This window comes from Lissotriton helveticus, chromosome 1_1 (genome assembly GCF_964261635.1).
Source record: "Lissotriton helveticus chromosome 1_1, aLisHel1.1, whole genome shotgun sequence".
In the NCBI taxonomy this organism is placed as follows: Eukaryota; Metazoa; Chordata; class Amphibia; order Caudata; family Salamandridae; genus Lissotriton; species Lissotriton helveticus.
Genome location: NC_136057.1, coordinates 701,447,138 through 701,460,592, shown reverse-complemented (window position 1 = coordinate 701,460,592; position 13,455 = coordinate 701,447,138). Strand labels below are relative to the sequence as shown.

Sequence of the window (13,455 nt, the reverse complement as noted above, 5' to 3'; positions counted from 1 at the left end):
ATTTCAAAGGAGCATTTGCTAAAGATCCGTTGTTTGCTCACACTAGGTCAAGAAACATAGGGCAATTACTGAAACCTACGAATAAAATAACAAGCACTGTGATATTCAAAGGCACACAACCTTGCTTAAACTGTCACAACTGTACCAACATCAGTAAAGGTAACGTGCTACTACCTCCTAAGTTCAAAGAGAAAATCAATCTAAAAGTAAACGGAACGTGTGACACCATGAACGTCATCTACTTGTTAAGTTGCCCATGCAATCTACATTACGTAGGACACACAGAACGCAAGTTGAAAGTGAGGCTCAACGAACATAAAAGCAACATCAGAACGAAAATGCTCAAGTCTACAGTAGCCACACACTTTATGGAAGCTAACCACGATATAACCCAATTGAAAGCGTGTATTCTGGAAGTTGTGGAGAAACATGAAGGCACAAACAACAAAGCACAACTTTTAAAGAGAGAAAATCATTGGATTTATCGTTTGAGAACTTTAAAACCGGGGGGTCTTAATGAAAGAGTGGAATTTCTATGTTACCTATAACCATTTGCAGATATCTATACGTGAACATTATGAACTTCTTGTTATGGTATATTTGGTTAACCGTTTTCTGTCACTTGCCCTTTAATTTTTCCAGAAATACATGTCCCAGTAACCCTTGCGCGTAGGCGTAGTCGAAAACCCTTCCCTCTATCCCTTTTAATATATTTTCCCACCAGCAACTCCGCATTTGTTATCCGGAGTTCGGCGGAGCAGCAGCCAGAGCATGCAACACAGCTTTGAATAGCGGTAAGCGGCAGCCTTTAAACATCCTAATTTACAGAGCGGTGACATCGTCAACTTTAGAATCTATCATTTAAACAACGCGCAGCGGTATTTAAAATAGTTGAGCACACCGCATCGTATAAGAACTCTCAGCGTTCTCTTTTAATCCGTGAGACCGTACACCCTCTCCAAGCAGTCATGTTAAATCCGTACAAACCATCTTAATGACTGTATGTTTAGAAACGCGCATACGACCCATTTAGCTATTTTTTCGTTTTAATTGCTTTATAACCCTACGGTTAGTTTGGACATATTACTTCGGAGATGCTATGTGATTTAAATTGTATGAACAGCGCAAAACGTCAAGTATAAATTGTTATGATTTAGGTTGTTATTATCTTAAACAGAGTATTATGTGGGTGGCGATAGTAAAGTAGCACTAATTACCTTCATTTCTGATTCACAGATCCCTTGACAAAGGCGCTATTGCGCCGAAATGCATTGGGAGGCCACTCCATGTTAAAATCAACAAGAAAGTTATATTGATGATAATCATGAAATTTCGAATGATGTGAATCAACATCAAGGATTGTTGTATAAATCATGGACTATGATTATAATTAAACTTTTTGGAAAGAAGGTAATTGACTGTAGTCACAAGGGGAATAGCGCCACACCTCCTTCCCAGCCGCGCCATCTGGATGTGTCACCTCTGACGCCTCCTGTAGCTGGACAGCCGCCCCCTGGTCAATCCTGCCGTAGCGCACCCAAGTGTCCATGTAAATCGTGGAACAATGTTTTGCTGCCGTCAGATGAGGCCGTAGCGTGTACTGAGGGTTGATTAAAAGTCGCTCGCGGGTGGAGCAACCTCGTGGCACATCGCTATGACCACAGAGCTGCCCGCTAGTGCCCCCACCTGTGCCGCATATGGCCAATCCGCCACCCGTGCGGCCCGCGTGCACAGCAAAGACTCACCGCTTCTCAGCGCTCACCTGGCGTTAATGCAGCGCTTCCACCACTCCCGCCGCTCGGCTCTGTGCCCCCAGGCTGTCAGGATACTGAAAAGATATGCCTGAGGGGCCCACCACGGCCCGCCGGCGAGTCTCAAATGGCAGGCCTGCAGACCACGTGGGATCCCCGGGACTTGCATGGGCAGGCGAGTCCAGTGGCAACCCCGGTCGGCACAGGCCAACAGCACGGTGTCAGTTTCACCCTGCCGCCAGTACTTTAGATTATGGCAGATTCAGTCCAAACTCGCACCACCGCTTCTATGTGCTTCAGGCTCTCTGGGGTCCAATGGTTCAAAGTGATGCACACCGATGGGACAGGATAATTGAGAGGATACTAGTGCCAGGCAGCGGGAGCCTCACAGAACGGCGGCCATTCCGCTCGTGCACCACATAGCGTCCCCTCAAGCTGCCTCTGTAGTACTTCCATTTTTCTTCCTGCAAATAACTGGGATGAAGCTGATGAAGCTGTAATAATCATACATCATCTCTCTTGCCTGCAGGCCCCACAGTGCCAGCAGTGTTAACATTATGGGGAGGTAGGTGCATCTAGGAGATCACCAATGCCAAAGTTATTAAAATACTCTGGGAGAGGTGTCAGAAACAAAGTACACATTTTAGGAGATGGGATTGGAGACCACTTTGAGATACAAAGGAGAGATTCGCCGTTGAACAATATACATAAATTGTAGAATTCTATCACTGGCTGGTGGGGGGTGGCCAGGGACTCAGGCCAGAGGACACATATGTGGGACAGAGAAACCAACCACTGCAGCAGGACTTGTGGTTACTCACCACTCAGGCATGACCACTGTCTCTGCCCCAATGACAAACCTGGGATGGACAGTGTGAAACTTTCAGTGAGTAGCCAAGATTCACATGAACCATAAGATGTGGCTGGTAGTTAGCAGCCTACATATAATATCATAAACCGGAGGAGTTTAGGACCACAGCCGGAGGAGTCATACAGGAGTTAAGCACCACTGGTGACAGTTTGGAGTCTGTAGAAGCACCACAGACAGGTGGCAGTGGATTGACAGTGGAGTGTCACCACCACAGTTGTGTAGACATAGTTGCAATTGTTTAAGAAGAGGAGTGTGTGTGTGAATATAGTATTACGGAGTATGGGGGCAGAGCAGAACTCTGGGGTCTCCACACTGCAGGCTAGTGAATGAGGATATGAATGAAAGAAAGATAGATGTCAAGTAAGCAATCACCACAAAATGCTGCCAGCAGCCAATGTGTTCTCAGTTAGCAATGACAGTGCCAGGCAGAGACCTAGCATGGGTGGTGAGATGCAGTCAAAGAGGTAAACCAATCCAGGAGAACCACTGTAAGAATACTGTCCTGGTCATTCTCCAGATGCAGATCACACAAAATACAGATGATGCTGAAATAGAGATCTTGTTGAGCCTGAAGTCAGCCTTAGGATTATCCAGCTAATGATTGCAAGTGTGATGTCACCACCTCCTCATACAGATTTGTCAGATAACTACCATTTAAAATTGGCCTAAAATGTAAACTTATATTTGAAGTCAAAGAAGGCGGGCGCATATAGATTCACATCACTATAAAGTTGCACACAGCGATTCACAGAAGCTTCTAACAGGATGCGGAAGTGCTAAGCGCTTCATGCTCCCTCTTGGATGTGACATGCCCCCTCTCTCCTCTCACATCCCTTTAAAGTCCCTAAGACTTATCTCTAAGACAAACAAGAGGTAAAAGTAAAATAACAAGCATGCAAACAAACAGAGCACCTGCAAATCCTGATCTGATCACAAGCCTCATAACGTCATGACACAAGCTGAGAGTGATGTAACAAAAAGAGGAGTCTCTTTATTTGAGAGCCAAGCCGGTCTCCTCATTCCTTCATCGCTCTGTTTCAACATGGATGGTAAAAAGAAATGAATGCACCTGCGAAATCTGCATGTCGTATAACATCTTTTTAATAGTGATAACATTATTAAGACTAAAATATTTTCATTTTTTGCAGCAATTGTTAGTTAAAAGTAGAGACCGCTGAAAATGGACACAAAATAAATTCATCACTGGAAAGTGAAACCTCCGAACATACATTTAATATATTATTTGTCACTGTGTTGGCCCCACTTCGCACAAGTCTTTTGCACAAGGCTATCCATGTATAGCATTTAAAGTGCCTTGGCTGTTTGTTTGAGGACACATTGACTGTTAGGTCATTGTCCCGGGGTACACATAGGTTTTATTTATTTTCACTTCAAAGGCTGTCAGGAATCCGGGGCCAGTTAGATGAGTGTGAGAAATGTCACACAGCAGGTAGGGGGCTGATTTCCATCTACAGGGTACGTTACAGCGGTGAACTTCAGAGAAAACGTAATGAAGGAAAGCGTGAGGAATTAGAGAGGATGTGAAGTCAGAAGATCACCAGTGCCCCTGTATGGCTGTTGGGAGAATGTTGTGCTATGGTAAAACATGATCTAAATATAATACAATTATTGAATTTATGTGCATCTGTTTGCGGTGCCCCTGGCTACTTCTGACGGCGCCCCAGGGTGCCGCGATGCACAGATTGAGAAACGCTGGTGTATGGGTTCATGAGTGCGTCTATGAGGGACTATATGGGCAAGTGAATGTGCGTATGGCTGTGTCGGTGAGTGAATGGATGTCTCAGTGGTGTATTGGTGAGTAACTGCATATATGAAATGTAGTATATGTGAGTGTTCGTGTATATAAGTGACTGTATGTGTGAGTGATTGTGAGAGTAGCTGTACGGGTGAGTGTGTGCTTCTGTCAGCGACTGTAAGAAGAGTAAGTATTTGTTAATATCTGTATGAGTAGTGAGTGAATGTGTGTGTGTGTTTCTGTATGGGTGAGTAAGTGGCTGTGTGAATATGTTTTTGGGTGTGTGAGTAGCTTTTGGTGACTGACAGTGCATGAGTGGCTGTATGTATGTATGAGTGGAAATATCAGCAGCTTTATTGATTAGTGACTGGCTGGATGAGTGCCTGTATATGTGAGTGAGTGGATGTATATGTATACCTATGAACCAGTGAGTGAGTGGGTATGTACATACTGGTGTGTCAATGGTTTCTAGAATGGTAGTCTGAAATTTGGAGTGGGTGTTTATAAGGTTTTATTGGGGTGTGAGTAGGTGCATCAGAGATTATGTGGATGATGTCATATGTGATGTCATCAGTGATGTCACTGACCATGTAATGAGTGATGTAATATGTGACGTCATCAGCAGTGCATTGCGGGGGCGCGAGTTATAGTTACCTCAGCTAAGTATAACAGCTGAATTCCTCTGATTTTAATTGATTCCTAACTATAATGTCGCTGGAACCTGTGTTTTTTTCAGTGAATTTCTAAGTTTTTTAAATGCTAATCCGTTATTATAACGTCCCTGAAACCTGTGATTGTTTTCAGTGATTTTCTAAGGTTTTTTAAATGCTAATTCCTAACTGTAATGTCCCTGTAAAGAGGCAAGAGAAGTGCAGTAAGAGGAAGAAACGTGCAGAAAGATGCAAGAGAAGTGCAGATAGAGGCAAGAGAAATGCAGAAAAAAGCAAGAGGAGTGCAGAAAGAAGCAAGAGGGGTGCAGAAAGAGGCAAGAGAAGTGCAGAAAGAGGCAAGAGTAGTGCTGAAAGAGGCAAGAGAAGTGCAGAAAGAGGAAGAAAGGTGCTAAAAGAGGAAGAAGGGTGCAGAAAGAAGCAAGAAAAGTGCAGAAAGAAGAAAGAGAAGTGCAGAAAGAAGCAAGAGAGATGCAGAAAGAAGAGAGTGATGTTTAGAAAGAAGAGAGTATTGTGCAGAAAGAGTCAAGAGAGGTGCAGAAAGAGGCAAGAGAGGAGCAGTGCTCCTGCCATGCCATAGCAAAAACTAATGTCCCAGGGTGGGCACCCGGGGATATTGCTTGAGCCCGCCCTTGGGGCTAATTGTCCCCAAGGCCATGGGGGATTCTGGAGGGGGCCGTGTGGCCCCCCTCCCATTTTTGTAATAGCCCCGGGGAGGTGCTGGTCCTCGGTTCGGGGGTACCCAACGGACACCCACATTTACTAATTTGTGCTGTGGGGAGGTGGTGGTCTCTGAGGTATTGTGGGGGGCTCAAGACCCCACACTTTTTTTATTTTTGCCCTGGGGAGGTGGCAGTCCCCAGAGCTGCATGGGGTGACCCCCACATTTAATAAAATAAACCCAGGGAGGGGTTGCTCCCCAGGGGCAGTGTGGGGAGGCAGGAGTCCCCCCACACTTCATTTAAAAATCAAATCCCTGGGGAGGTGGTGGTCCCCGGGGCTGTGGGGGGCCACGTGCCCCCGCATTTAAATGAGTATCTCCCTGGGGTAGTGGCGGTCCCCAGAGCAACAGGGGCCCCGTGGTGCCCCGCACAATAATTTCCATTACCCCCTGGACCTTGCCCACCCAGGGGCTTAAAAGAAACAAAGCGTGAGAGAGTGCCTCATTTTTTGGGGAGAATGCGGGATTTGTGCACCCAGCGAATCCCAACGAAAGTGCTTTTTTTGGCCCTTGGGGTCCCTGCGGGACCCCCTGAGCAGGCCTCGAAGTGCCAGGGTGTTTCTACCTTGCCCCCTTTTCTTGTTTTTTTATTGTTTTTGCTACCAACACTTCCTGGTTTGAAGTGTTGACAGCCTATCAGATCTCAGGCTCGAGATCGGGAGGGTTCGTGGATCCTTCGTGTCCATGCATGAATATCTGTAAATGTTTAAATTTCGCAGGAACTTCTTAACAGATTTACACCATTTAACAAACAGAATGCTTTCTTAACCAAGAGCTACCTTTTTGCCAAATTTGGTGTAATTCCTTCAGCAGTTCGGGCTGGAGCCTTGTCTAAAGTTTCCTATGGAAATGAACATGGAGAAAACATGTATTGGGACCCTCCTTTTTTCTCAGCCCCCGCTTGACAATTCACCCCAACACTTTCAAGACAGGAGTTGACTTGAGTGCTCCCATTAGTTTTGAAAATACGTGAAGATTCGTCAAACGGCGCCAAAGATATTGGCAAAAGAAAAGTGATTTTCCTATGGAAACTAGGTACTAACTATAACTACCTACTGGTGACTGCCAGAGTAGGTAATATATATATATATATATATATATATATATATATATATATATATATATACACACACACACACACCACCCACACTTATTGGAGGAATTAAAATATATACATATATTTTTAAAACACATTAATAAAAATGTTATATACATATATGTATAATTTTATCATTATACTCATATCTGTCACAATGTATAAATATGATTATAGTAATTGTATCTATAAGTGATTCACTATTGAAATACTGCGGGAGAAACAGAAAAAAAGAAAAAAAATAATTACAAAAAAATCTTTACAGCAAAAAAACGCAAGCTTGAGTTTGTAAATAGTTATCCATGCATGTACATATGGGACTTTATCCAGTACAGTTTTATATCTCGTGATTGTTTGCCATACGTGTATCATGTTAAAGTCTCTATAACCTCTTTTGTGTGGTCATGGACCTAGATATCTCTATATTTTCCTGTAACTGAGAAGAAAAAAAACTATAATCTCCCCAAACCTCATCAAAAGTATGATTCATCCTATTTCGCTTCCAAGATATCCACCACCTCCACTCTCGGTGCCAAATCTCTTTTACTGCTATGAATTCCAAAACAACTGTTTTCAAACTCTTCCCTCTGTCCTATTCATCAAAAGAACTGGCTCTCTGACTCATCCTAAACCTCTTTTACTACTATGAACTCCCAAATAATTATTTCTATACTCCTCACTCATCTATCCATCCGCTATCCTATTCATCCAACTCAGAGACTCACATCTCTACCACTCCCAACACTTCCTATAACAATTTATATTTCCCCCTACTAATCCACCACTAATCCACCGTTGGGTTATGGAGTAGCATGCTACTTGCTGAAAAAGCACTTCAACGCCTCATCAAGGGTGGTAAGCGCTTTATAAATACAATTACAATAGTTGTAACACAACAATTCAATTTGATCAAACAAAACAGCAGCAAAATTTCAATCTTCCAAGAAAAAAAAGATTCTCAGTTTATTGTTTTAGTAAATCAAGGATCCAATTTGCTTTAGATAATATGTAAATATCCTTCATGCTTTACTTACATGGACATTTCTCTCTTAAGATTAAACTAATGTCAAGTGAAGATTTCATTATTATGGCTCGTAAATCCTTGTAGGTAGAAACATGTCAGATACAATCAAATGCTGCATAGTTCGCTGGACAGAAAACCTATTAAGTTTCTCTAAGTAGATACAGTGAAGTTGGAATAACGATGACTTTGATGCCTCATTAAATCCTTTGCATTATCTTTTGACACTGTATTATCAGACTTCGGTGATGCAGACGTACATCCCCTGGAATTTATAATATCGTGGGTGCTGTCATTTTTCAGTAGTCGAGTGCTGCACCATTAAGACTTTCACCAGGAGTTTTAGGGAATTACAAGGTAAAACAGAATTTCTGCACCAGATTCTGCGTGTTTCACACATTCTTGGCACTTTTTCGTGAAAATGTTCTGCCAGGTTTTCACTGGCGAAAATGGTCTGCAAATGATCCAGATGCTGCAGTATTACCTCTTATCTTCTTATGCCTAATGAGGTCTGTGCCCAAATTGAGGTTACCGAGGTACTGCCAACGAGGACTGAAGATGGATACACACAGAGGTATGTGGCAACACAGTGTGTATGAGTGACTGTACGGCACCATGCTTACCTTTTATTTCATGCTGACTTGTTTCTCTTCTCCTCTCCAGCTCCTTTCTGTCATAATTCAACCGCTTCAGGCACATGATTCCGTACTGCAAACTCGTTCTGTTTTAGGAAATATACATATATATTCATATAATGCTGTAACACTAATTACATTCTTGAAAAACTAAATTTGCTCAATACTAGAAATTCCAGGATATCACTCTAATCAGCATGTGGTGGGGGGAAGTGTGGAATATTTACTCAAAGAAAAGGCTATCATCCATGATACATGATTGAATGCATACATTTTAGAGGTTTTGACTTCCGTATATAACACAGGTGAAAAGATCGTAGCCTCTATGTCAGATCCTGCCTGCCATTCCCCAGTGTGTGAAAAGTACGTCCCTCAGACAGTGCAGGAGAAACAAGACAACGAAGAGCACCAAGAAGACCGGATTTACAGGCACATGCATCAAAAGAAAAACCGGTTGCAAGAATCTGCCCCTTTGCGACCGGTATTTTTGCAATTGGGATGCATCATCCCAAATGAAAAAATTGCAATTTAAGTAATCTCTAAATAGCAATTACTTAAATTGTGATTGCATTTAAGGAATCAAAAATTGAGATTCCTTAAATGCAATGCATTAAAGTAAAAAAATTAGCGATTTCACTAATAGGGGGCGCAAATTACCATGAAGTTAAACTTCATGGTAAATTGCAAAAACTTTGAAAAATGCACTGTTGTGCATTTTTCAAAGTTTCAAGTTGCGCGGGCATGTGTGTGTGCAACATATGTGCACAGATCAATTTCAGGGGTGCAACAGAGTGTCCTTTTGACACCCTTGCACCCTGAAATTGCATGCGCAATGTGTGAGGACCTATTGGTACTCACAAATTGCACATGCAATTTCCAATTCATTCCTATAGGCCTATAGGAATGAATGGAAAGCCATTCCTTATTTGAGACTCGCATTTTGCGAGTCGCAAATAAGGAATGTGTATTAATCGCTATTTTTACATGCATGGGCTTTTGAGAGTCTTTAATTGCGATTCCTTAATTATCGCCATTAAGGACTCGCAAAATCCTACCTTGATGCATGTGCCTGAATGCTCGGTGAGCCTTTAAAAGGACCCTACTATAAAATGGTCAGTCACTTACAAAATATATTATTAGTGTGTGGCACTGAAAAATCCTGATAAAGAAACCATGTTCCAATAATATATATATGGTACATCCCTCTGACCCTGAACAAACCTTAAAATAAAGTTACTAAAAAAAGGGGGAAAAAATCACCATATTCTGTACTTCTAGCTATTTGCCACCAAGAGTCTGCCATATTCCTTGCTGTGGCACAAAAGGGGGTGGTGATGGACGGAGCATCTGAACCAATCAAACACTCACACCCAGTCAATAGATGTGGGTTTAATCCATCACCGTTCTTTAGCCCACTCTGCCAACCCAGTTCAGACATGGCCAGATGCAAATCAGTCTGACCCTGTGCCTCATGGGAACAGTCCAGCCCGAACTGCCAAGCCACGCCTATCCTGGACCGGAAACAAGCTTCCTAGGACTGGTTTCTGGCATTTCAGCCGTCTTCAGCCAGGCTTGCTTGAATCCAGTGGCAAAGTGAGCAAGGGACTCGCTTCTGAGCATACCCTTCCAACTTATGGCAAACAAAGCGGTACAAAAGGGGGTGGTGATGGATGGAGCATCTGAACCAATCATACACTCACACCCAGTCAACAGATCTGGGTTTAATCCATCACCGTTCTTTAGCCTACTCTGCCACCCCAGTTCAGACATGGCCATATGCAAATCAGTCTGACCCTGTGCCTCATGGGAACAGTCCAGCCCGAACTGCCAAGCCATGCCTTCCCTGGACAGGAAACAAGCTTCCTAGGACCGGTTTCTGGCATTTCAGCCGTCTTCAGCCAGGCTTGCTTGAATCCAGTGGCAAAGTGAGCAAGGGACTCACATCTCACCACCCCCTTTTGTACCGCTTTGTTTGCCATAAGTTGGCAGGGTATGCTCAGACGTGAGTCCCTTGCTCACTTTGCCACTTGTACTTCCTGTCTCAAAAAGAACAGATGGTCCTCTGTAAGCTATTATTGGGATGGTGGCAAGGGTTGTGGGGTATCCAGGAATGAAAGGGCATAAATAACTAATTGTCTATCTTTTAAGTCTTTAAACTCCTTCCTAGCAATAGTTATAATTAAATAGCATATTCCAATGTTAGCCCATGGAGCTAATACTCTACAATGAGTAAAACACATTAGGTCATTGTTCTCTCACCAGGGCTTATAAATCATCTTTTAGAATGTCCCTGTTTATAGTTACAAGGCACCCCACCCCTGGTTCACCTAGGGGAGACCTTGCAGGTGACTAATATGTAAACATAAGGTAGATTACGACCTTGGAAGTACCTGTATCTCAAAGTGAAATTTGCATACAATTTACTTTTAAAGACAGTCTGCAAAGCAAAGTGACCACAGGCAACACATTAGTGTATACTCCAGTGCAGGAAATCTAGTGGGCCTTTATACCCCCATGCCCTATTATATACTAGGGACTTACAGGGTCTGTCATTTCCAATTATATATATATTTTTTTGAAAATCCGTTTATTAGCATAGCAATTGGGGCAGTTACATACATATTCGGGCGCAGCAGTAAACAGAATGTCACATGTATATGCTTGCTCAGTACTCACAGGTACTTAGTATCATTGATTTGTCGTTTTCGTCCGGAACCATGGTAACTTAACAATCCCATAACATTCCCATACCCTCCCCCACCCTCTAGAATCCCTCCCGACACTCTTCCAATGTGCGTATAAATGTGATATTTACATCTGGGTCACACATTACTCCGCAATTTCAGTTTTGTCCATACACATGGGCAGGCTGGGATAGAATTGTCAATGGTACGGGGTTCTCCGTACCTCAGCACAGCGCACCTCATACCGTGATGATATTCGGAATGTCTAGAAGGGCTGGACACATTCATCCTGTATGTAGTGAGTTATCTGTATCCCCATCATCCCCATCATCCCCAGCCTCGAAGGTTCCCAGTACGGTGAACCAGTCCAGGGAAATCAGTGTTTTCCTGAGGCCTCTGCGATCCTCACGCTGCAGTGCTTCGCCTTCTGCCTTGCCCCATCTGATTACCTCTGCCTTCCATAAATCCGGGTCAGGTGGTTTGAGGGACTTCCATCTCATCGTGATTTCTCGCTTCGCTAGTAACAGGGCCAAGTCTGTGAAACGTGTCGCTATGGTTCTCGTGCGAGTTGACGGTCCCAGCACCAATAGTGTATATTCTAGGGTGAGTGATCTGGACAGGGTGCCAGCTCTCTCAAGCGAGTCAGCGATGGCGGTCCAGTAATAACCCAACTTGGGACATTGCCAAAGCATATGTATTAGCGACGCGTCGTTAGCGTCGCACCGGGGGCAGGTACCACTCGTGTCGGGGAACATCATGCGTATGCGATGTGGGATCAGGTAGGCTCTATGTAGTAACATCAGCTGAATAAACTTAAATTTGGGTTTCCTAGCTGCCTTCTTGGGAAACTGGAGAATGCGTTCCCATTCTTTGTCCCTCATTGGCCTACCAACATCTCCCTCCCATGCTGTCCTGAGTGGTGATAGAGGGACCGCCCTCCCCGTGGTGATACTAGCAGTGAGCCATTTGGTCAGATGGCTACCCGTGCCCATGAGGTAGTGCATTGTTATCAGGGGGTTTATAGCTGGCTCTTGTCCTTCAGGCACCCACTTGTGCGTTATATAGTGACGAAGGCCTGCGTGTAAAAGGAAGGAGCCCCTAGGAACGCCATGCGCAGCCTGGAAATCTTCAAAGGACAGTAGGCACCCCTCTGCGAACAGGTCGCCCACATGTGACACACCTGCGTCCTGCCAAGTCATTAGTGTGTTCTTCGTGAGTGTTCCCGAGCCCAGCGGTATACCCAAAAGCGGGATTGTGGGGGCATAAGAGGTCGTGGGGGAAGTGTATTTCAATGCCTTCCGCCAATATGCCACCGCCAGCCGGAGGAGCGGTGGGGCATCTCTCGGCAGTTCCGATCGGGGTAGAAGCAACTTGTGAATGTCCCCTCTTTCATGCTCCCTCTCTGACATGTCGATCTCGTGTAGGTTGCGGCCTGCCACCCAGTAGGCCAGCCATTGTAGCTGGCACGCATAGTTGTATGCCCTAAAGTCCGGTAGGCCCATACCACCAGAGCCTGAGGGGAGCTGTAGTTTAGTGAGGCCTATGCGTCTGCGCCCATGTCCCCATATAAGTTCCGTGAGTAGTGTGTCGAGATGTTTAAATGTCGCTGTTGGGATCAGGAATGGCAGGTTGGTGAAGTGGTAAACGAGGCGAGGGAGCATTACCATCTTAGAAATGGTCACTCTGCCAGCAACAGAGAGGGGCAGCGTCAGCCAGAATTGAATTTGTGATTTCAATGCTCTCATGGTCCTCCCAAGGTTGCCGTCAATCATCATGCCAGCTTCCCTGTAGATGTGCATCCCAAGATATCGGAAGGTGGTTCCCGCTATCTGGAATTCGTGTGGGGCGAAGGGTAGGGGAGTGGATGAGCCTGGATGCCTGAAGGTGAATCCATAAGATTTGGGTTCGCTTATGGTAAGGCCTGAGATCGCCCTGAAGTCCTCAAATATTTGGGGTAGAGGGCCCAGATCGCCCCGCAGATCCCAAAGGTATAAAATGATGTCATCAGCATAAGCTGACACAATATGTGCCGTCCCATGCATCTGAATACCACAGAGGGGGCCACTGTCCTAAGTCTGCAGAGTAATGGTTCGAGGGCGAGGATAAATAGGAGAGGGGAGAGAGGGCAGCCCTGTCGGGTGCCCCTCGCTATAGCTATGGGTCCTGAAATGTGCCTGGAAGTGCGTACTCTCGCTGTAGGGAGAGTGTACAGTAGTCTGACCCAGGCGACGAATTCGGGCGGTACCCCGAAT

General features: G+C 44.6%; 1 protein-coding gene across 1 annotated transcript in view; it reads right to left on the bottom strand.

The window, feature by feature from the left end:
- Positions 1–13,455, bottom strand: part of PPFIA2 (PPFI scaffold protein A2) — a 2,034,471-nt gene that overhangs the window by 77,437 nt on the left and 1,943,579 nt on the right. The window contains exon 27 of the mRNA XM_078674230.1: positions 8,508–8,605. Within this exon, the coding sequence (XP_078530356.1) occupies positions 8,508–8,605 (98 nt within the window). The remainder of the gene's footprint in view (positions 1–8,507; positions 8,606–13,455) is intronic.